The following is a 23,291-nucleotide window of genomic DNA, read 5'->3' as shown; positions in this document are numbered from 1 at the left end:
AACTTCGCACTTCTCACAATACAGCAGAAAACACTTGATCCTGATGTGCTATTTATTGCAACACTTCTGACTTAGCAAAAGGTGCCTTTGCTACTCCCACAAAGTGTTTTGTGATGTTCCACTTCATATTTTTTCTCCCTCCAAAGTGCCATAACTGCTATTACTGAAATAGAAATGTCAGTTCTAACACCACCACTAAGTCTCGTATTTCCTACCGAAGGCAAAAAGAGCAGACGGGATTCACAGACCTGACTGAACCCTCAGCTGGGCCTTTCCTTGTTTTGTCTTTGGAATTAAGCCTAAAGTTAGAATTAAATGAGTTGCTTAATACAGAAGAGGAGCTGTTACCTCAGTGGGCAGAAAACCACTGCAGGTTGTTCAGCAAACATCTAGCCAGGAGAGCCTTGAACTGCAAGAGGTTGGTATTTGGCAGAATACTGCATGGAAATATCCCATGTGGTTGCTGAGCTTTCAGCCTTGCCTGGCCCAGCTCGTGGTCCTATCACACCTCCAGGCTCAACCCAGCATTGCTGCTCTTGGGTGACTGACTACAGCCGATTCCTCTAGCTCAGTCCTTTCTCCCGCTCCTAGGCCACGCTCGTAGATAACAAGTCTTGTGTGGAGTAAGTGTAACACTACAGAATTACCCTTGTGTCAAGTATATCAGCTAAAACGTGCTAAAAATAATAGCATCCTTAGCTGTTACATTGGCAGAACAGGGTATGGATTTTCCACGAAAGCTGTAGTACCTGGTGAGGCAGAGCTCAGTCACCTTCCTAGGAACAAACTTCTCCCTGCTGGAAACAACATGAGCCATCATCTGTCCCGCTGGGAACCACAGCAACTGCATGAAAAAACATTTAAAACAGACTGTTTCTGTGAAAAACTATCATCTTATCTAACGTTGAAGACTGACACGCTAACGTCCTAAGCTGAAAGCYGGATGGCCTACCACCTTGAGCTAGAAACAGCTGTGCTCTGGAGCTGAAAATTGCTACCAGCCTGTGTTGTGTCATGCACAGCAACAYGTAACAACGCACACCAGTGATTTACCCTTTATTATTGACTTCTGCCCCTGAGGGCAGTTTCCATTTCTTCACCTCCTCTGCTTTAGAAGCAGCAGCTGGGGTGGTGCTGCCTGCTTTTCTCTGTCATTTACTTCCGTGCAACAGCAAAGCCTTGGGGGAGCCAGCAGCAGGGCTGCCAAACCCCAGCCACGGAGGAGCAGGAACCGCTCTTCTACACCAGGGAGGGAAACAGCCCAGAGGCTTCACACGTCTTATGCTGAGCCCGGAATTAACCCTTGAAATAAACCTTAGGCGGAGCCACTGTTCACACTGTGGAAAAGCTGGCAAGAAAACAGAAGAGAATCAGCAGGCTGCACATTTGGCAGCATTTGTAGATGAAACAAYGTTTTAAGGCATCTCTGAAGAGGACAACCGGGAAAGTCTCCAGAGAGCCAAAAGGYTCCTAGCTAACAGCCAGCAGGTTCAGATAGTGGAAGCAGGGCCACAGGCTTTTCAGAGCCAGTCTAGCTCTTGTGCAGTTTCTAAGGAGAAATCTCTCWGAGGTGCAAACCATCCTAGATCATCTGCTCTCCTTGGACATAAGGGAACAATTCAGGCAATTCTCCTCAAGGCACGGAGTTCTCATTCCCTTGCAAGTATGCTCAGTAGAAGAAAACGATCTGACCCAGGATTACAAACAGAGTGCATCTGAGCAGACGTGGGCTGCTCGCTCAGCYGTCTTCCCGTTACAGTACGGCATTCAAAACACACGGGTCAACGTAACACTGAAATCAACACTTCCCTGTCTTTTGGGGCAGAATAAGGAGAGCGCCACAGCATGAAGATGCTACAGTGCATAGGTCCAGCTCTGTGCTGACTCTGCCGGGGAGCTGTCTGGGCCAGCAGAACCCTTTACAGGACCCATATCTGCAGTAAGGAAGGACTGGGGCCCTTGCACTGCCGCATAAAGCTTAGGGCATGGCTTGGAGATAGCTCACTGGCTCCTGGTAAGCAAGGGACGGATGATTTCTTTACATTTAATACATCCTGGCTTTACCTTTATAAGCATTTTAAAAGAGGAAATAGACTTGCTGTAGTAAATAAAGTGAGTGGAAGCGGGTGGCAAGGGTGGTAGCGTTTTACATACAGTCCTTTCAGAGGTGATGTTCAGCATGTAACACAACAACCACCGAGCGAAGCTGAACAAGCGCACAGGCAGCAAATGAGCTTGTCACAATTTCTCTTAACTACTGCAGGGGCAATTCAATACCAGTTCAGGAACAGTGTATCAAAAACACAGGAATTCATTCTAGTGTTAGTGTAACTTTTATTTATTTATTGCTATCTATATGCACAGTAAAGGAAGAGCTGATATGGCTGTCTCCTGAGTACAATACCTCTATAAATCTGATATTGTGGCTTTTGATGGTAACAGATCAAAGGTGCTGCATACACAGGTCAGATGGTGATTTTCTTAACTGCCTGAATTACAGATGTGTTCCCAGGCTGTACTTACTTTCTGTCCCTTCCAGCATTTCATAATAAAGATCTTGTAACTGGAAAATAACCAGAGATGTTAATAGAGAGGGAAAACCAGGCTCTGGGTGGGTTTTTAATAGCTATTTAGCCCTGTAGGAGCAGGAATTTGCTTGTGGCATTCTAGCAGGCAAGCACGAGTGAAAAAACACAAAAGGATCAGGAGTGCTAAGGAGAGATGCAAATTTTCCTTTTCCTTTTCTGCTGCATCCTTTGTCATTACAAAACGTCAGCCTTCAGCKCTGGACCTTTTGGTTGCTTAAAACACACCGCGGCCCGGCAGAAGGATGCCGGTCAGTGAGTAGATGGAAGTGAASTGCAACACGCAGGCCATGCCTTCAGCGCTCCTCCTCTGGTCCCACGCGCCCGCCCGGGGCCCTCGGCTCGCTCTTCAGGGCAGCATGCCGTCCCCGAATGCTCTTCCACCTCTCCCCTGCCTGGTAACTCAAGGCTCCCTTCCCAGCCTCGCCCACACTGGAAACAGCACTGGCGCGGTAGGAAGCGACATAGATGGCAAGAAGCCAAAGCCAGAGGCTGGGCAGGGTCACAGGCTGCACGGGCGGCTAAGCAGCCACCCCAGTGCCACTTGACACAGAGGGGATATGTAATCCCCAGGGCTGCCCCTCTGAACCAGCTGTGCCCAGCGCCCCTCCTGCTCCAGCCTGACTAGTGCCTGACTCGCCACTGGTCCAAGTCTGGTYGAGGTAGCCTAGGACTGGTAGAGAGCAGCCCAAAGCCTTGGACAGGGGCTATTTCCTGCAGCACGCAGAGGTGGCTTCCCACGCCTGCACAGCTGTACTGCCTCACAGCTTGCTGCGGACAATGTTTAACTCTCCAGGTAGCAGTGGGTTTCACTGCTRGGCACTCCTCACCCACCTGTCCTAAAGCTGGCTTTCCAGAGGAGATGAAGAAGCCATGCTGTTGCGTCAGGAGGCTGTCCTGTGTTTGACATCATTGCCCGTGCTTGGGAGGCTGGGATTGCTGCAGTCTTCAGGAAATATGCTCCTTCAAAGTGCTGATAACTGGAGCTGTGCAGCATGCCATTCCTTGGAGGGGAGCAGGCAGAACAGGTAAGCTGTGTCTGATAGGGATGGTTACACTACCTGGACCACAGGCTAATAAAGTTTCTCAACAGCAYTTGTGTTTGGCAGACAAACTAGACAGGAAAGAAAGGAAGAGGCACTTTCTATGCTAAGGACTGTAGTTCACTTTAATACTGACTGTGGTATCTTGGCAAAACATAGCCTAACTTAAGCAGCTGAAGCAAATGGGTGTGATCCGGAGTGAATGGCAAAGCAGAGCTGCCAGGCTACAGGGAGAGTTCGACCTAAAGCAAAGCCACTGTCTACTGAGGGAGTTGCCTACACACAACTTTCTCCTGCTTTCCTCACCAAATGGCAAATCTTCTTTCTGACCCTAGTGCCAAATGACTTAACTTTTGCAGAGCTGAATGGCAAGCTGAGACCAGAAGCTCCCTCCCAACAGTTGTCACATTTCATCCCCTGAGGCAGAATCTTTTTGCGACCTCATGATTTGATAGAGAGTTTCCCGAAAGTGCTGGTCCTGGCTCAGTCTTTTGGCTGCTTCCTTCAGCTCCTGAATGCTATCAGCTTCTGCCTGGGAAAAGATGAAGGACTGGGACTGCTTCACTGAAACGAGAGCAGCACAGAAAGGTCAATGTTCTGAAGCAGAGAGACATACTCAAACTCAAGATAAAATTTCAGAGTATCTGAACCATGCAGTCATCATGTCTGAGGGCTTGGCAAGGGACAGGTTAACCGTTGCTCTCAAACAGCTTCACATGACTGTTTTTGGAGGAGGAAAAGGCTGACAGCATGGAAATACATCTTTCTTCTTTATAGTTCTGAGGTAAGGTTTCTTGTAAAACCTGATTTAACCTTGAAACCTGCCTGCTTTGAGAATTACATTGGACGACATAATGTCCAGATGTTCCTTCCAACCAAAATCAGTCTATGATTAAGCATTAAGATGAAATCAGTTTTTAGCATACATTTAGGCTAGGGCGCAACRACATCGCAGGAGTTAATGCATACCTTTCTGCATACGTGAAGAGAGAACAACCATGCACYCAGTGCCTGCTCTCTGGACAGAGAAGCAACAAGTTTTTCTTTCTATAGCTCTGTGGTACTGCTAAGGAATAAAAATGTAAACCATTTGCAGACCTTACTGCTCTTTCAGCCCCATCTGCACATCTCTGCTCCTGCTGGATATAAAGGAAGAAGCTGCCCAACACCTACAGTCATTCCATGAAGCACTAGCTCTGCGGCGGTGGAGGCAGCAGCTCTTTATGCGTCGAGTGGCGGCTTTGTGGAGGTACACAGAGTTCTTCATGATCACGGGCATCTTGGCCTCCAGCTCAGCATTGCGGATGCACTCTTCAAAGAACTCTGAGGAGAGGACAACACTGTGAGTGATACCAGGAGAGATGCTTCGAACAAGGAACCAGACACCAGGGGCTGCGCTTGCTGATGGGCTGAGCCAGTAAATGCCATTTGACACTTTCCTACAACTTCTTCACAAAYGGCAACCCACAAAGCTCCAGAATATTAGCAAAATGATCGAGTTCAGAATCACAGAAACCTCCAGTTCCAAACGCACAGCTGCATACTGAAATTATGGAAAGAACAGCAGTCATCCATCCCCCTCAGCCACAACTGATTCAATAGACAAAGCCAAGTGACGCTCCTCTTGATATTAGAATAAGTCTTCTCTTCAGCTCTCTTAAAAAGAAAAAAATACTCTGAAGCCTTCTTTGGGGTGCTTTCTTTCAAGGAACACTGAAGTCAATCAAGCCTAGACCTATGGAAAGGGAGGGATTAGCAACACTGGCATGCACAAGAACATCCAGGCTGCTTCATACCCATAGCACATACACAATAACATGCTCTATTCAAAGCCCCATGTCCAAACTCTGATAACAACAGTCTATCCCAATCTGCCACACAAGCTCCTTTCTCTGGCCCTGGCCCACTTCCCTCCTATAGTSTACCCAACGTATCTTCTGCCTTTCCTGTCTTGCTTTCCTTCCAGATCCCTGTCTGTACCTGGTCTTTTGCCGTTTAGAGGGCTGACACATGACGGTGCCTCAGCTCTGGAGTGAAAGCACAGCGTAGAGCTTCAGCAATCACTTGGAAGGGCTGGGCTGTGTGGAAGATACTGTGCTGGGGCTGATGTTAAACATCTTTCACTTTCTCCRGTGTTTTGCTCATCAGCACATCTTCAATCTTTGCAACAAAACATCCCCAAAAATCTATGACTGGAAATGAGTGTCAGGAGATACTCTGTGCCAGAAGTTACCTGCTCTACTTCTGTGTGGGTCGCTCGGCCCTGGCAGAGCACTGAGCTCAATGAGTCCATTTTAACTCTATTTCTTTAGCCTGGCTCTGAGCCAGTGTGAGGAAGTTCAGTATCATGCCCTTGGCCACAGTTTAGGAATCTGATGTAGAAACCACTGAATAATRATTGAGTGTGAGTGTATACCTGTGCGTGTGTGTGAGTGCTTCAGAATCCCACAGGACACTAGTTTTTCTATAATGGCTAAAGATAGCCACCTTTCACTGAAATGAAGCCCTAACTGTGTAGATACAGCATCTAACAGCTTCCACCTACACTGTACTTGAAGATAGCAAAAGAGCAAAATTTCATCTAAAGCTGCAAATACGAGTTCCAAAACCTGACTTAAGCCAGATTCTGGAGTAATGCCTCATCTTTAAAAAGAGCAGAATCTCAGGAATACTCCATGTGAAACCTCGGGTTCACAWCTCACCTGCAGACTGCAGTTGTCTTACCATGGCAATGCTAGACCGATGCAGTGCTTCAGCTCTGAGTCAGAGTCCAAGTTTCACCTGCTCCATCACCTACCAACATGTTGCTACAGCAACCACAGTATTCCTTCAACCACCGATGTTTCAGTGATGAAGGCTGAGAAAAAAGATAGTCTTGAAGAGAATCAAAGGATTCTCACAACTCAGACCTATTCAGTCTTCGCTGCTCTGCCACAGCTTTCCTCTGAATTTTTGGAAAGCATTTACTCATCTGTGCCTCTAGTTCTGTTTTTCTTCAAGCGGGCAAGGCTGGAATAATAATGATCTTTCTCAAAGGAGTGCAAAACACCACGTGCCTGTGTAGCACATCTGGACCCCTCAAAAGGAAGGTGTGGTAGAGGTAAAGTGTTGGARAGCACACTAGGTGCAGCCTTGATGGTTTAGAAACTCCCTTTTGTGTCTGGGAAGATTAGTAGAACTGATTCTTCTCCCAGGACTTGTTCATCAATAGAGAAGATGGATGACTGACTTACTTCTCAAGTTACTGACATCTGCTTTCATTTTCTCCTCCTTCTCCTGGTTGCGATCCAGAGAATTTAAGCCTTGCTCCAGGCTCTGCAGTGCTTCCTCAGCTTCCCTCAGCCTCTTCTCCAGATCCATGCGCACTTTCACCTCAGCCTGAAGAAGAGAAAAATAATAAGTATTCCTGAAAAACAATTTGTGAATCAGCAGGACGCTTATGTTATACAAAGTCTGCAAGGGACCTAACAAAACAGATAATGTGGAAAGACAATAATAAAGGAAAACAACAGGAAAGAAAACATACGAAAACACAAAAGTTGTTCCTTATGTTTTCAGACAGAATCTAAACTTGACTGACTTGTTTTAGTAATTCGCTTTGACTCTGACTTCCAGTTTCAATGCTGCCCTTCATTGTATGACCCATGCGGAATCAGAGATGGTATTTCAACACATGAATTTGTGCTTACACAAGTATTTGTAGCTGAGCAAGAAAAGCAGGACATCATTCTGGCTGAAGCAGACTTGAAATAAAAGGCGGTGAATTCCCACATAGGGTTGCACAGTACTTAGAATCAGATAGTTTAGGAAACAGTATACAATAGCAGTTAAATAGAAAACAGCAGTATGAGTGGTAGCTTAGCCTATATGATTAACTAGTACAGCTTAGGTTATCTATTGTCAGTTGGAAGGTTACAGGATAAGAAAATCTTGGAGGTGCAGAAAGAAAAAAGAATTGCTGTTGTTTGGACCAAAAAAATTGAGCATCAAACAACCAATAATAAGCATAATTTTACTTTGTTTGGATTAAAATAAAATAGCATGACTAAGTCCAATTATTTTTGCATTTTTGTTGTATACATACATTATGTATGTACAATGTACATACATACATTCTGTGACCCACACACAATGGTATTTTCCATTATTGGAATAATGAAAGAAATGATTGGCACTCTACCTATGTTCTTCTGCTTTTGAACCCAAGGTTACGCAGAAGTTTTCATCTACAGATACCCAAACTGAGATGTTCAGATTGACTCATTGAACATAAGTGAGATAGGGAAAATTTCTRCCCCAGTCTGTAATTTCCATATTAATTTTTCGTTGAAATAATCTAYATTCTTGATTGCCCCTACCTCTTCTTTTTACTTCCCCCCTACCCCCCCATCTTGAGCTGATACTTTCACAGTAACAAATGGAAAGAATCTTACGGAAAAAGTTAATCAGTCATTAGAATAAGAAAATAAATAATAGTGAATAGTGCAACATAGGTATGACATGATAACCTCATGTTTTACCATGATATGAAATACAGTAGAAGATTGGTGACCACAGGATAAAACAAAACMAAACMAAACCAAACCCCAAAAGACCAAGTCTCTCTGCCTTGACAGCAGATGAACTGGAAGGGAAAGGGAGGGAAGTCAGGGCCTATAGACAGTGATTTCTGACATATGTGGGTGATACCTTGAGGTCTCTCTCTGYCTGCTGCTTTTCTGCAGTCAGCTCTGAGAGCGAGTTCTGCAGTGCTTGTGACTGGGAAGAATAAAACTCCCGCTCCTGCTCCAGGGCTYGGGACCGCTCCTCGTTCTCCTTCATCCTAGAGCACAGCACAGCAAAGGAAGATCATCATTCCCATCCTAGCGCAACTCACAGGAAGGAAAGGGCTCGATATCTTCATGGACTGTGCTTAACTACCTGGCTGGTCTCAGCAAAGAGTCACTAAGGGGACGGTTTCCTCAGTATCATCTGCGTTTCACAGCAGTAACACAGGCATCGCTGGAGAAAGAGCCAGGTGGACAATTCTTGAAAGGGATATTCTCAACCCCCAGAACAGGTCCACRAGCACCAAACACTTCCTGTGGACAAGTCCATGACCGCCAGATAGATTCTTGTGTCTCAGTCTGGATGTGCAGGAGCAGGCCCAAGTGCCCCCAGGTTCAGCTGCCCTGCCTCCCTCTGCCCATCTTCTCTGAAGTGTTTGTAACCTGAACTCCTGCCACAGGAACCAGATAGGCCTCCAGATTTGTTCTATGTTGGCAGCCAAAAGAACAAGATGGCCACGTCATTTGTCACAACAGAGCCAGACTAGGATAACATAAGCCTCTTCCTTTTATCACACCCATTAATGAAAACTATGAAGGATCTCATCGGTGCTGGTCTCAGATAAAYGGGTGAAAGCTTGGAAGTAATTCTAGTTCTAAGACTGGAAACATCTATCCATGCCCCTTATGATTGTTTTTCATCTGCAAGGGAGGGAGGGATGATTTCTTTTCCTACAACCCCTTTCCCACTGTACAGCATCCTGTTTCGTGCCCCTGACCCTGGCACTAGTTTAAGAGCTCCTGCCTCACTTCACCTCTTTTCTGCCAGGAGTTTCTCCTCCAGAAGTTKCTGCATCTTCTCTTCAATCTGTTGAAGGCTGCAATGCAGCCCCCAGTTGGGGCTTTGCTCTTTGCTGGGGCTGGTTGGAGGTGGGAGCTGGCTCTCATTCTCTTCCAACATCTCCAGCGTTCGCTGCTTTTCCACTGAGAGCTCCTTAAGAAAGGCAAACAAAGACTGTGAGTACCAGCCAGGTCTAAAATTTCTGCTCCTGTTCCTGTCTAGTTCTTCCCTACTGTGTCCCTCCATCCTTAAATCCATATTCCTCACTCAAGTTAAAAACAATAGTAACTAAATCTAGCTTTTCCTCCCCACCTGCCTCTCTGGGAGTAAACTTCCACCACAGCCTTTGCTTATGCAAGTGAGTGGGCATTTCGAGGCTCTTTCTTTGGGGTGATGCCAGGGAAAGAAAAGGTTTAACATGCCAGCACTCTGCTTCCTGAATTCCAGCAATGTACMTGATTTTCTGGGAAATATATTCGGTTCTGTGAACAAAGAATGCCTCCCTGCTGCTCTAACTTCCACCATGGCAATAGCTTAGGGAGCTGCAGCTCAAAAATATCAGAAAGCTAACACAGCATCACAGCCACGCCGGCTGGAAAGAGTATCTGGAAGCCTCTAGCCCAGCCTTCTGTCCATAGTAGGTTCATCATCATCATCATCATCAACAACAAAGATGAGTTCAGGTGTGGCTTTGTATAATTAAATCTTGCATATGTTTAAGGATGAAGATTCTGCAGTTTCTCCCAGTGCCCATTTGACTTGCCCTGTCTGGTGAAAATTTTTTCCCTGACATTCAGCCTGAGCTTCCAAAGCTGCAACTTATAGTTATTATCCCACATCATATCCTCTGGCACCACTGAGAAGAGTTTAGCTCTGCTGAACTCCTCAACACCTCTAGGCCTTTTCTGAAGGGAATTTTGCCCTTCATATCTGCTACTGAATGAACCAGTTAATCTGCACAGACTTTAACTCTGATGATAGTAGATTTGAGATTCATTCCATATGACAGCATTGCTTTCAGCCCTGCTCACTTCTCAGGGATTCTTCCCAAAGTGCTGTCACCCAGAGGAGAGAAGAGGTCACTCACCTCCAGGGTTTTCTGTAAAGACTGTGTCAGGCTTCGCAGCTCTTTCTTTTCTTCCTCCACTCCTTTAAGGGAGTGGGCTGTGAGCTCTAGCTCCCTAAAGAAGCAAAAACAGTGATAGCTGTTGGAGGGGCCCCCACAAACTGCACTCAGCCTGCACAGGCTGTGGATTTTGAACGCAGGACCTGCTAGCAATAGGCAACAGGGCAGACTTCTGTAAGTAGGTGTATTTCTACCAGAACAGCAGCAGTTTGCAAACCCTACCAAGTTTTCTGAGATGTCATTTAGGGAAAAAAGGAAAAAAAAAGGACAATGGCAAAACATGGCCTTTTAACATTTAGGGCAAAACATTCGGCTCTTTCCCTTTCTGMATACATTTGTTGTTTGCAGTTTGGATAGTAAAACTCTTAAAAAGACAAAATGATTCTCAGGGAGGCAACTTTCACATCCACCCAGTGTCACTCAGCTGATTCCCAAGCAATTGAGGAAAACCACATTCAGGTGTCTGGAGCCCACATGGCTGGTCAGAAGAGTAAGGAAGCTGCCCCTCTGAAATACTCTTTTTAGCACTTGTCTGTTGTCATGCTACCTAAACTGGGGCCTGCTCATGTCCCAGTCCCCTTGAAAAGGAGATTGCTGGAGATTGCTTAAATACAGAATGAAGCTAAGTTTTACTCTATTGGCCACACAACTGACAGTAAATGTATGTAAACAGATCTCAGCCATTTCTGTTTTGGCCAGTATTGCATTTATCCCCTTYCTGCATATACAAAACATGCGTGTTTACCCACTTTTTTGGTTCACAGCCACACCACCATTCAGTGTGGCAGCTCCTGTCCTTTTCCTGCCCTGCCCAGTGTYCTTCCTTACCGTCTGATTTGTTCCTGTTCCACCCGCAGCTCCCGTACCACCTCTTCAAACCGGTGCTTCTCAGCTTCCAGTACCTGGTTTAGACGCTCAAGTTCCTGGAGACAAGGAGGAGAGGAATGTACCCTGCTGAGGCGTTTAAAGCTGGAGTGGCTTCCCTTATGATAACGCCCGTGACTTTGAATCTGCACTAGGCAGACCACCATGTCTGATTTCTCCGGGCAGTTAGAAGGGATAGAAGGTTGGCTAAGGATTTATAGACGTTGAGTATTCCCAGTCAATCTATCAGGCATCTGGGAATCCCAGACRTGATCCCTCCACAGATCAGCTGTGCAGCACATGTACAAAATGCCCAAAGTCTCCTGGGAAAGCTGGACTCAAAGTGCACATACCATCTCAGGCATCCACACGTGCAGACACAGAAAGCCTGGACAGATGTGTGACAGCCCCAACACTGCTGCTCCTGAAGGGCAGGCAGCTTTACTAGTCAACCTCACTTCTCATCCCACCTGGATGAGGAAACGCAAACTGCACAATTAGATTTGCACAGTTACACCAGTCAACATGCCCTATCACTGTCTTTGTGCTAACACAGCTACCAGYCAGCTTGATGCAGTAAAAGGGTCTTTTCTCCTAGTGTAGGAGCAGCAGTTGTACCCAGATCAAACAGGGRCATTTTGCTAGCCTGTCAAGTCCCTGGGGACAAAGCACAGCAAGAGTCCCACTCCCAGCCAGATCCCCTGCAGCCATGCAGCCTTAGCCACCATGCAGAACTCCTGCTGCAGGCCCAAGCAGGTCCCTGAACAGCACTGACACCAGGTGAATTCATAATAAGAGTGCTATTCCATGGAGCAGACTCACGGTTTAAACAAAGTGCTTTCCCAGCACATTGCTCTGAAGTCCTTCAGACCCGTGGCAGGTCAGACCATCACATTTCAGTGAAGTATATGCTCATTCCTTCACTGGTAACAAACCCTGCAAGCTGGCCTGGCCCAATCTGTTCTTTGTGGGCAAAGAAGACACTGTGACCAAGCTTTGTAAGAGCAGAGATTTGTCCCAGGGTCTTTGGACAAGAATACTTGCTCCCTGTGTTTGTGGGAGCAAGTTGCGAAGCAGCCTACATCACCAGAATGGGATGTCTCACCATAAGGAGAGAAGTAGGTTAGCCCTAAAGAAGTGGCCTGGCCATCTTTGGACTTCAGCTCTGCAGAAAAGTAAACAGGAAAAACGTAAGCCTGAGAGGCCTCGATAAGCACTGCCGTCTTTTGCCGACCAGGGGTGACAGTCACTGTGGATTAACTGAAGAAGAGAGTATGTGGCAGTCTGCAAGACTGYAACGGGGTGTTCTACATCTGCGCAGTTTTTCCCACTGTATAATAGGATATCCTGTCTGCAAAGTTATGTTGCAATAATATTATAAGGCTGATAAAAAAAACTAGTAAAGATTTGGCTCCAATATATGTGAGAATGAGCTAGATTTACAATATTAAGCAAATATAATACAGCTTGGAAAACAGCAATAAGCTTGATAAAATAGGTATGACAGTCACATCTAAGGGGGCACTTCCTTGGGGATTTCCCTAGCTCAATGTTTGTTTTAAGAACCAGCCACATTGGTTTGTTGCTTCTTGTTTGTCGCGATGGGATTTCTACACTAGATCGTGGTTGGTTCTGGGTTGGTTTGTTCGTTGGTTGGTCTGTTCTTTTTGTTTTGTTTCGTTTTACTGTTTATGCAGACAACTTTGTTGCCACAGTCTTTTTGCATCTACCAGATCAAAAGCTTTACATTCATCCCAGTGAATGTGAGCTTAATCTGATCTGCTTTCCCCGGCCTCCTGGAGACATAATCAGTTAAAGGGTGCGAATAGCATGCTCCAACGAAAGCGCCTGGATAGGTGAGCAGGGACACACCTCCAGGGCCACCCCACGGCATGGCTTTTATTTCTCCGTTCATCCATGGGGAACCCAGAGAGTGGCTGAAGACTCTCCCTCTGCTCCCCAAGCTCCCCCTCCCAAATCCCAGCGTACCCTCAAACCAACAGCTCCTGACTCCCAGCCCCAACACCTGGAAGTTGAAGGGAATTGGTTTATAACACTCACCTCCTTTTGCTCTCTTTGCAGACACAGCTCTTCYGTTTCTTCCATCAGCTTGTCTGCAAACACACACACACGCAAAATGCGAAGAAAAGCAATTTATATCCTGGGAATGTTTATGAGCACGAAGCACTGACTGTTTGAACACACAGCATTCCCTACTGCTCTGTGTGTATCTGTCTGGGAGGCTACAAAGGCTGAAACCACACTAATGGGATAGTCTGTAATCTCTCTCCTGCAAAATAACCAAATAAAGAAAACAATTGCATTACTGTGTACTCTGTCTAAGGTTTCCCTGCAAGGCTTTTAAAGTGTGTTAACAAACTAACTTTCGCCTTCTTCCAGCTGAGCTAGGAAAACATCCTTATCCCCGCTTCACACGTGAGGAAGCGAAGGCGCAGAAAGGTTAAGTGGGTGCACAAGGTGGCACCTCATGCAGTTTGGTGCCCCGTCCTTCCCTCCCTGCACGTCAGGCGTCACACGCTCTCCTCCAGCCCCTTGGGACGTCACTGCCAGCTCTCTGGTGTTACATTAAGACATCCCAGACACATCCAGCCCTCGCTGCCCCTCAGTGCTCCCTTGTGAGCAGGGATCTCTCACTGCTAGGGCACTAGGGCTGCCARTTTCCCTCTAGAGTCCATGGAAGCCTCCAAAGCATCTCCAAAGCATGCTGAAACTCTGCTGAATGCATGGGGAGCTGTTGCCCATAGGAATAGAGATCTCACTTTACTAAAACTCACTAGATTTGTTAGATCTTTACTAAATCTTGCTTTAATAAAATCAGTAAGAGAAGAGCTTTGTCTGGAAAGGCAAAAGCTGCTATGGTCCTTGAAGAAACATATGCAGTAGACTGACATATGAGTGATTTACTTTTKATAAGGGAGGTATCTGGGATTTTTATGAAGTTATATGGTAAAAAGCATTGTAATCTGTTAGAGGAAATACGCTTTGAAGCAACAGAAAAAGAGTAGTTTTAACAGAACTAAGCTGTCCTGACCATATGCAGTGTAGTGTTAAGTAAAGACAAAGTTATAATTACATTGTTATTGGGCTATAAATATAAGKGAAGTTATGCTAAGGCAATAGAAGATGGTACTGTCAGTTTATTATGGGGCCACAGATCCCATGAATGGACAAACAGCTTATGGTTTGGAGATTAAAAAAAAAAAAAAAAAAAGGAGATTAAAAAAAAAAAAAACGTGTTAAATAATAATTCTTGGGAGCTCTTCCCCACAGTGATGTCTTGAATGCTGTTGCTCTTCTTGTTTCCATTACACTGGTGTTATAAGCAGAGCTTGCTTGTTAAAATTGACTTTGATTTTAGTCATARAGATGGATAGCTTATATTTGTATTTTTTACCATGCAAACACAAGCTCCTATAATAGCTTTGTGCATGACTACAGAGGAGGATGAACCTGATATATTTAAACAAAACTGACTACAAATACATTAGGTATAGCTACAGAGCCTGAAGAAATCCACCCCCTAAACTTGCTGCCTACCTTGTAGCTGCAGCCAGGACCTGTCACAGGCAGTTGCTCACTTCCATGGAAGACACCTGCCCACCGGCGCCTCCGTTCTAGTGCTTACTCTGCGACCCGATACACCTCCTCTGCGCTGCACGCTAACCCTAAACTGCAACGCTCTGCAGTCATGGTGCCTGCCCCCACGGCTTGCTCCCTTTAGCAATGTTTCTGTGTTGGAAGCTTCAAAGGAAACCAYGTAAGTAATCAAATTTTATGCTATTATCTCTTCCTAAGAGGTTTCCCAGAGTTACGGGCGGCCCCTGAGGAGCACCAGGGTAGGGAAATAGACTGGGACAAGTTCCTCACAGTTCAGCCTAGGGTTTAACTCTCAGTTCTGCCACCTGGCCACCAAGCAAGCACAGACAGACAGGTCACCATAGCGCCTTATGATGTTGCCTTGCCCATGCTAGATCRGGAGGATGCTGACCTCAAAACTTAACTACAAGAGGGACACAGATCACTGAATATGAGGCTAATAATAAGGGAGAAGCCTCAGAAGTTACAAGGGAATAGACAATAGCTGTCACAGGAAAGTAACCAACTGTGACAATTCACCAGCTATGAATATTCTTGTCACGGACCAAGAACACAGTGAAATATATAATATATATATAGCTCCTATTTGCCATGGAAGGTGCACTCCTCTATTCCTCCATCAGTATGAATTTATCAGACTGTGTCCCTGAGCTCTGCAGTTTGCTCCGTCAGTTGCATAAGAAATGTTTTGGCAAAACTTTCCTATTTGTAATCTTTTCACCCACCTCTCCCGGCTCTCCACTTAGCACTTCTTGTCTCCTTGTAAACTATGGACCATTCCTCCCCATGTATCAGCTCACATGTGTGAATGGCACTGAGATCATTAGTCTGAGCATGCCTCGATACTTAATTATGATCACTGTTAAAAGCGATACTGTATATTGAGGTCACCCTTGATCAACATAGATGCAGAAATGCAAAAGGCTCTTCAAGATTYCTCCCATGGCCTGATGATTAAGAGTAGGTACCAGGAGCCACTGCTTAAGGTGTCACCAATTGGAAACACCCAAAGGTACAGTTAGTTGGTTTAAAGTAGATGACAGTCCACGCAAAATCACTGTGCTCATCCATGCACCCATCCACCCGTGGGCAAGAAGGATTGTTAGGCAGAGTAATCCCCAAATTGGGCATAATTTAGGGGACATYGGGATTAAAGAGGCTGCTCTCCCTTGGCTCTTGCAATAGGCAGTGTGGGGAGAGACAGCAGGAGCTCCCAAGGCCACCCAAGGTACTGCTATCCAGAGGCTGGCTGTCGAGTAGGCAGCTGGACTAGATGGCCACCTGAGTTTACTTCCAACCTAAATTATTCTGCAACTGTCTGGAGCAACTGTTCTCTCTCCATTTCCCACAGGAAGAGTAGTGGGAAATCAGCCATTTCTGCCAGACACCTCAAATGAGCCAGTATAAATGCTCCTACTTTCAACATAGGCAGCATGGGCAAATGCAGACAGAGACCAGGCAGAGTAAGATGAAAAACCCAGGGAAGGAAAATCCACATACAAATAGCTGTGATGAGCCTAAGAAATACCAGTCCTGGGCGATTCAGAGTCACACAGGTACCAGCTGTTTGCTTGGCARGCAGCTGCCTGGGAACTAAAAGCTGAAATATGCACATTCAAATTTCCCAAATGCAACCTTTGTGCCTCCATCAGGAGCTACAGGATTACAACACACTGGCTGAGAGATATACTTTCTTTCATACTCCACACTGATGTCCATCCAAATCCTACCCCGTAAACATTCACTCATGTTTTGACTCTCTTTAAAACCTGATTTTCAACTGTTGGCTATTCAAAGCCTTCACCCAGTAAAAATCATCAGCAAAAACTTGTATTTGCTTGGCTTGACCACACCAGCAATTCCAGAAAAGTAAATGGTCATTYTGAGTTTTATGGCTTTTGGAAATAAGACGGTTTCTTACCTAAATACTCCTGTTTCTCCTTGGCCAGCTGAAGTCCTTGGGCTTCCAGGCTCTCTATCATTGCTTCTCCCAGTTGAGCATTCTTCCAGGTCCTAGGCAGAGTGGACACAAAGCAGGCAATAAAAGAAAACTAAAACTCCTGTAGAAAGAGACAGGGGGACTCGGCCTAAAAATCTACCAAATAATACAAGCACAAAGACTCTCTGTGGGTCCAATGAGTCTCTAAATCTCTCCCCCCCCCCCCAAACACACACACAACAAAGAAATTTCCCTGACGCTCAGAAAGGAGATTTTCCAGGAGTGGTACGTCAACACAGGACAGCTATTCAAATATTTCTCCAGTGTTTTAGAGACTGCTGTATTGAGTCTTACAGGTTCTCCAGGCCAGCTCAGCACTCGCGCAGTCACCGGCTGCAACAGGATGTACCTGGAACCTGTTAAATGGGTCCTGACAGACAATTAAGAACCAGATTTTAGGTTTTAACTTGGCCAGCTTCCCATGATGCTTGCCATCTGCCAGCAGCATCTCCCTTCTCCAGCCTTTCCAATATTTTGCTCCATTACAGCCACCCTTACCCTTTAAACATTAACCCTTTGCTGACTTCTTTCCAGAATCTTGCATCTTCAGCTTTCTGATATCCATTATCCATCTACCCTGGAACCAGCTAGGAATCACGTCCCGGCAGAACTAATAAGGCACTAGGATTTGGTGTCTTGCCCTTCACTGTCTGGTAAGTGCATCTCCCTGCCTAAACAATGACAAATCATAGATAAAAGCCAAATGAGTTGCTGGCAAGGAGCGTGCTAAAAAGAGTACCTTGCATGATTGTAGCACCATCAGCCAGAAGATCTCAAAGTCCCTTGCAAACATTATGAAATTAAGCTGCAAAAGTGTTCTGTGGGGTAGATGTCTAATACTGGTCAAGTTGATGGGCAGGACAAGCTTTAATATGAGATTAAATAACCAAGGACAAGGACATCCAAAACAAAAACAGAACCAGAAACAAAGCTTGCTGCTCACCTCTATTCTCGATCCATTAGAAAACAGTCTCTATGCCCATAAAATACAGAAAATGCATACAGGAAGTGCATCCCAGTCTATTTATACAGATGCATATAGGGGAACAGCAATTGCTGCCCAGAATTTTGCCACCTTTGTTTAATCATACAGATCTTTAGGGAGCTTATGAATATTAAATACATGTAAACYTTCCTGTATCAGGCCTTTTTGTGAGCCCCCATATTGTAGTTTTTCATAAAGAACAGTTTAAACTGTAAGCTGACAACCTCCTACAAAACAAATTCAAGGCAGCCCATACTTTSTCTCTTAAAAACCAGCCAAATACATTAACACAAATTACCCCAAGGACCAGACAGCTCACAATTCCAGCAGCCAAAGYACAGCCTTATGTTCTTTGCAAGCASATGGGTTTCTTTTCAACTAATGAGAGTCTAGGATATTTCTAAAATGCAGAGAAAAWTAGAACTAATTAAAAAGGTGGTGTTTTGCCTGCAGGTAGACATCTTCAACCTGAGTGAGAATGTGTGGGTGTGAGTGTGTGTTTTTCTTGCAATGTGCTCTGCTACAGGATTAATTTAATCCCAGAGAAGCCAAAAGCAAACAGCACAAGTGGGTGTCTTGAACACCAGGGCTGGAAAATTGGAGGAAGGACTGGAAAAGGGCTGGCTCTGTGAAACAGGCAGCCACCCAGGGCTTGCTTCTGAGAACCTTCCCGGGCTGTGCAGCCACCCTCGAGAGATGGATCAACACCCAGGGCAAGAATTTGAGGGACCAAACTTGACACTGATGTAAGCAAGTGCAGCCCCGTGCTGTCCAAGGAAAACCTCGGAATTACTCTTGGGCCCTCCGCTTCTGCAGAGGCCAAGACTGATGGGTGACAGAGCCCTGCCTCGGGCTGTGTTTCCTTGCACTTCATCCTGCAAAACCTGTGCAGCCCCTCACCACAGCACGGGGGTGTGTGTGGGGGGGTCTAACCCCCTGCTCGCCTTCCCATGAAGCTTCRTTTGTCAGCTCTGGGCTGCAGCCCGTATCGCACGATGGAGATAACGGAGYTTGCTCCAGTGCCAGAACCAGGCTCACTGCAAGCAGTGCAGAGATTGGCCTGGGCTGGTTTCCCACACCCAYGATCCTCAGTCTCTACTGCTAGCCCTTCATTCTCCATTGGCCAGCCCTGCACTTAGCTGTTAGAAAACAGCGTAGTTACAAGCCACAATTTATCTTCGCACTCTTGCTGCAGCTGGCGCAGGCTGAGCTGACCACAGGGACAATATATTCAATCTGCCAGTGCAAGAAAAAGAACAGGACTGGAGGCAACTCCTTCCCTCTTGGCTAAGTTCAGGATGCGAGAGGCAAGGTAGGGAGGGAGAGAAGCCCCTGACATGGACCTACATGACAAAGGACTCCCCATGACACCCTGTTCCTCATTAATTATAAATGAACATTTCCAGCTTCAGCTGGAATTAACTGAGATAACTCTTTTACCATGCATACATGGGTACCCGTGCTGGTATTACAAGCTAAGACTGCCTGAAAGAGCGAGTTTCTTCTCTACAGTCACAGGAGATAAGATATACTGCAATGTAGCTGGGAAGGGGAGGCCAAAGAGGTTAATGCTTTTAAGTCTTATAGCTGAATACAAGGCCCTACCAACTCTGGAAGTTTCTGCCTAGCTAGGGAAAGTCAAATCCCATTTCCATCTTACCTCTCCCTACATCTGCAGAGACTCAGGAAAARCCTGCTCTAGTTTTGCATTGACTGTCAGGCTCTTGAGGGCTGAGACACTGTAGGGCTGATGACCTATGAACTGCAAATCTCTCCATATTCCCAGCAGACCACAAGTGCAATATCCCTATGCATGCAGTAACCTAMCTCTCTCACCCCTCTTCAATAAGCTCGAAATGCTGTGCTACCACTCCTTTGCCTGAGATTTAGCCTGCCTCCTCATTTAGCACTGGAACAGGCTGCCCAGAGAGATTGTGGAGTCTCCTTCTCTGGAGATATCCAAACCCCCCTGGATGCAACCCTGTCTAACATGCTCTAGGTGACCCTGCTTGAGCAGGGGGTTGGACTAGATGATCTCCAGAGGTCCCTTCCAGCCTCAATCATTCTGTGATTTCAGGATCAAACTGTCTCAGCAGGCCAAATTCTGCTGCTCACACATGGCCCAAGTGCCCAGGGATCTGGGGAAAAGCAGTCACACCCCATGGGCACGTGGCCACCCCAGCACTTGCAGACCACAGCCAAGAGTCATTAGCCATGTGATGAAAAGCCAGTCCAATAGAGGACACTTCATGCCAGTTTTACAGTGTTCAGGTTTAATGGAAGGACAGATCCAAGGGCAAGGAAGGGTCTCACTAGTCTCAGGAAGCCTCTCTGCTTCCCCATAGACCTCCTTGTCACACTTCGTCTTCTTTATTCCTCATACATCTACAGAGCAAATAAAAGGACGTGGGGTCGGCAGCAGGGGAGGAAGGTGCTTACACTTTTCCAGACTCCTGYAGCATCTCCAGCCACTGAGCCTGCTCAAACTCCGATTCAGCTGCTAGAACAATGTTACCCTGGGGAGGGGGAACAAAACAAAACAAAAAACAGGTGAGAGAGGCTGGTGTCTATACATGTTTATTTGTATACACGATGCAAACTGGACACAGCCATCGGAGCTGGGGCAGGAGGAAAGCCTGCCACAGATTTCCACCTCCCACAGAGGCATCATGTGGGAGAAAATACGACTGAGCCCTACCACACRTGACTGCTTGGAGGGAGATTCACACAGAAAATGGCCATGGCAGGAATAAAATGGTAGAAAGGGAATCAGTCAGGGCCTGGAAAGAGTTGAGGAGGGTTCTCAAACATCTCTCTGCTAGTCTGCAAATATCGTAAGTCCTGCTGTCAGAAAGAGCTAGTTTCCTTGTTGGTCAAAGCAGGACCAGTAACAAAGCCCTGAGAGGACTGGGGATACCAAACTGCCATTCCTCAGGATGGTCTGCTCAGAGAGGTTTGGTAACAGGATTATCAACAGTGATAAATGTCTTTTTTTTTTAATTGAGAAGAAGAAAAGAGTCTACCTACATGAAAGTCTTCATGGGAGATCTTCATGGCATAAGGCATACTGGGTTCTTCTTTGGGTTCCACGATGCAGCCTCCCAGAGGTATGACACCCTGGGGACAAACCAGGGCACATCAGTCAGCAAAACTTACCAAGTGTCACCAGTAATACCTGATCAGGAACTGAACCTTCACCCTTAGACAGTTCTAGGTCCCTATGGAAATCCCAGGAAGGCTGGGAATTTTACACAGCTCCTGAAAAGCAGAGGCACTCTGCCATCAGGAGACCTTGCTGCAGTATCTGAGAAGGGATAAAGGTAGCTCTCCTCCATTCGGCTTGGAGAGAAGGCTGCTAGCTGGGACATGGAAACGGGAGCTCTTTTATCAAGAAGGAGGTGATCTCCCTATGGGTGCTGACATGGCATCAGCCAGGCAGATTTACACATGTTAACGAGCAAGTCAATTATCCACATGCCCAGTGTTGATAGAGGGGCAGCCGGCTGCCCCTAACCAGGCTGGATGAAATTAAAACCTTTGGAAGCACATATGCTTCATCAGCCTCTAGRGACTGCAGGCTACGGAGGGTAAAAGCAGACTCGGAGCAAAGTTATCCTGCAGGAGCTCAAAGGCTACGGAGGCTGCTTCTCGGTGCCGAGCGCGCGGGGATCAGCAGGCAGCGGCTGCACTTGCCTATGAACACAGAYAGTTAGGAACAACCAGCGGTCGTCAAAGCAGGAAGCACTGCCACCGGCTTTGGCACCAGCTAGTCTCATAGCCACAACATCAGCCAGAAAGAGAACAACCCTCCCCTCCAGACACTGCTCACCTTGGGGTGGATATTGAAGTATTTATTGCTTTCAAAATTCTTTTTCTCACTCTCAGCATAGTAGAGCAGGAAACTTTCCTTAATGATGAAGAACCTTTAAGAGGGAGACAAGAAATAAAATCCTGCCAGAACAGAGCTCTTGGTTCATCACAGCACAAGAAAATCTCCACCTAACCACAGCTGCTGGCTGAGCAGGAGGGTTTATTATTCCCCTCTACCTCTAAGGAGAGGTGYCTCGCTCATGTTCAAAGTGAAGAGCCAAGTATTTAACGCTGACTACTAAGCTCAAGCGCTTTGTGCTTCCAGTTTACCGCAGCACGCCTGCACCAGTGTTGAAGACGAGCCATAGTAGTAGCATTTACTCACAGGGGAACTGCACAGTGATCTGTGTCCAAGACAGCATCACAGCCCCAGGGTTTTGGCACCTTGACCTGTTGGTGCTCAGCCTGGACTGCGYTGGATTCGACCTATGGGAAAGAGAGCTGCTCCCGTTCTTAAGGGTCTTTTTCATACAGGTTAAAAACAACTAAAATGTTTTTCCAATCCATTCGCTGCCACTCTTTCTTCTCACCCTTTGCCAGCACACAGCCAAAAGACAAGCGTTCCCTCTGCACGCKGAATCATACGACAGGGAGGGTCACAGGATAGCATCTCCGAGTGGCTCTCGAGGCAAAAGATTTGGCATGGTAGCACTCAGGAGCAAAAATAAATTTCAGAGATATTTTTAAGCGAGCTCCTGGCAAAGTTTCCTCTCATTGACCTCTGGAAATACAAAGGAAATTGAATTTTTTGCGATATGCATCACATTAACAGTGTGCCTTGTTCTGCTCAGTTAACCTTAGCTATGCTCTGATGAACACTGTACAGTAGCCACAAAATATCATAACTGCTGTAAACCAAACCTCTAATTTACTGGAGCATGTCCTCAAAATTGTGAGTAAAGGAGCATGCTTTGGATGCTCAGAAGACCCCCAGGTGAATTCTTTTTTGCTTAGAAAATTAAGGTTGTATTTACCCTGTAGGCACTGGAACAAGGGAAAAATATCTGACTCAGCTGAAATTAGGTCTAAATATCAGTAGTACTAAAAAATACCAAAGAGTAGCTTAAAGATGAGGACTAGTCCAGTGGGGAGGTTTCAGAAGAGTGAACGACAGAAAATAGTTTGCACCGTTCTGTACATCTTCTCTGACGTAAGAGAGATTTGGGGRAAAAACTGAAAGGCAATATGGGGAAAGTTTAGAAAGCGTGCCTTTCTACACTGCTGGGTGAGTCACTGTCACGTGGTCCCTTTTACCCAGGACAGATCCTGGAGAGGATACGGCATTTCAGTGAATGATGAGAGCTTCCCCAGGCAGCCCTCCTGCTTCAGGGCAGAGTATMCACCGAGAGCCTTCAGGACAAAACTTCTCCAGGCAGCACTTTCCAGCTGCACAGTCTGGGATTTCCTGCACCCTCCTCTGAAGTCTCTGATGTTGCCGCTGTCAGAGATGGGATATGGGCCTAAAGGCCTGATCCAGGTGGGGCAACTCCCATACAAAATCTTAAGTGGCAGCCATTGAACATTTGCATTTTCACATCTGGAAATCTTCAGATTGTAAAAAAAAAAAAAAAAAAAAAAAAAAAAAAAAAAAAAA

At 46.1% G+C, this 23,291-nt stretch overlaps 1 protein-coding gene across 1 annotated transcript in view; it reads right to left on the bottom strand.

Moving 5' to 3' along the window:
• Positions 1 to 2,597: 2,597 nt before the first annotated feature.
• The window catches only part of PLEKHD1 (pleckstrin homology and coiled-coil domain containing D1), a 28,190-nt gene continuing 7,496 nt past the window's right edge, over positions 2,598 to 23,291 (bottom strand). Inside the window, exons 2-13 of the mRNA XM_085323287.1 lie at positions 21,657 to 21,750; positions 20,855 to 20,944; positions 20,267 to 20,343; positions 16,765 to 16,856; positions 13,287 to 13,339; positions 11,190 to 11,284; positions 10,323 to 10,416; positions 9,210 to 9,388; positions 8,318 to 8,450; positions 6,862 to 7,006; positions 4,802 to 4,951; positions 2,598 to 4,192 (exon numbers count right to left, since the gene is read on the bottom strand). Of these exons, the coding sequence (XP_085179413.1) occupies positions 4,032 to 4,192; positions 4,802 to 4,951; positions 6,862 to 7,006; positions 8,318 to 8,450; positions 9,210 to 9,388; positions 10,323 to 10,416; positions 11,190 to 11,284; positions 13,287 to 13,339; positions 16,765 to 16,856; positions 20,267 to 20,343; positions 20,855 to 20,944; positions 21,657 to 21,750 (1,363 nt within the window). The 3' untranslated portion in view covers positions 2,598 to 4,031. The remainder of the gene's footprint in view (positions 4,193 to 4,801; positions 4,952 to 6,861; positions 7,007 to 8,317; positions 8,451 to 9,209; positions 9,389 to 10,322; positions 10,417 to 11,189; positions 11,285 to 13,286; positions 13,340 to 16,764; positions 16,857 to 20,266; positions 20,344 to 20,854; positions 20,945 to 21,656; positions 21,751 to 23,291) is intronic.

The sequence above is a fragment of the Rhea americana genome, unplaced genomic scaffold (genome assembly GCF_003343005.1).
Source record: "Rhea americana isolate MKP2758 unplaced genomic scaffold, rheAme1 scaffold_84, whole genome shotgun sequence".
Classification (NCBI taxonomy): Eukaryota; Metazoa; Chordata; class Aves; order Rheiformes; family Rheidae; genus Rhea; species Rhea americana.
The sequence above is the reverse complement of the archived record's forward strand: the minus strand, read 5'-3'. Positions and strand labels throughout refer to the sequence as shown.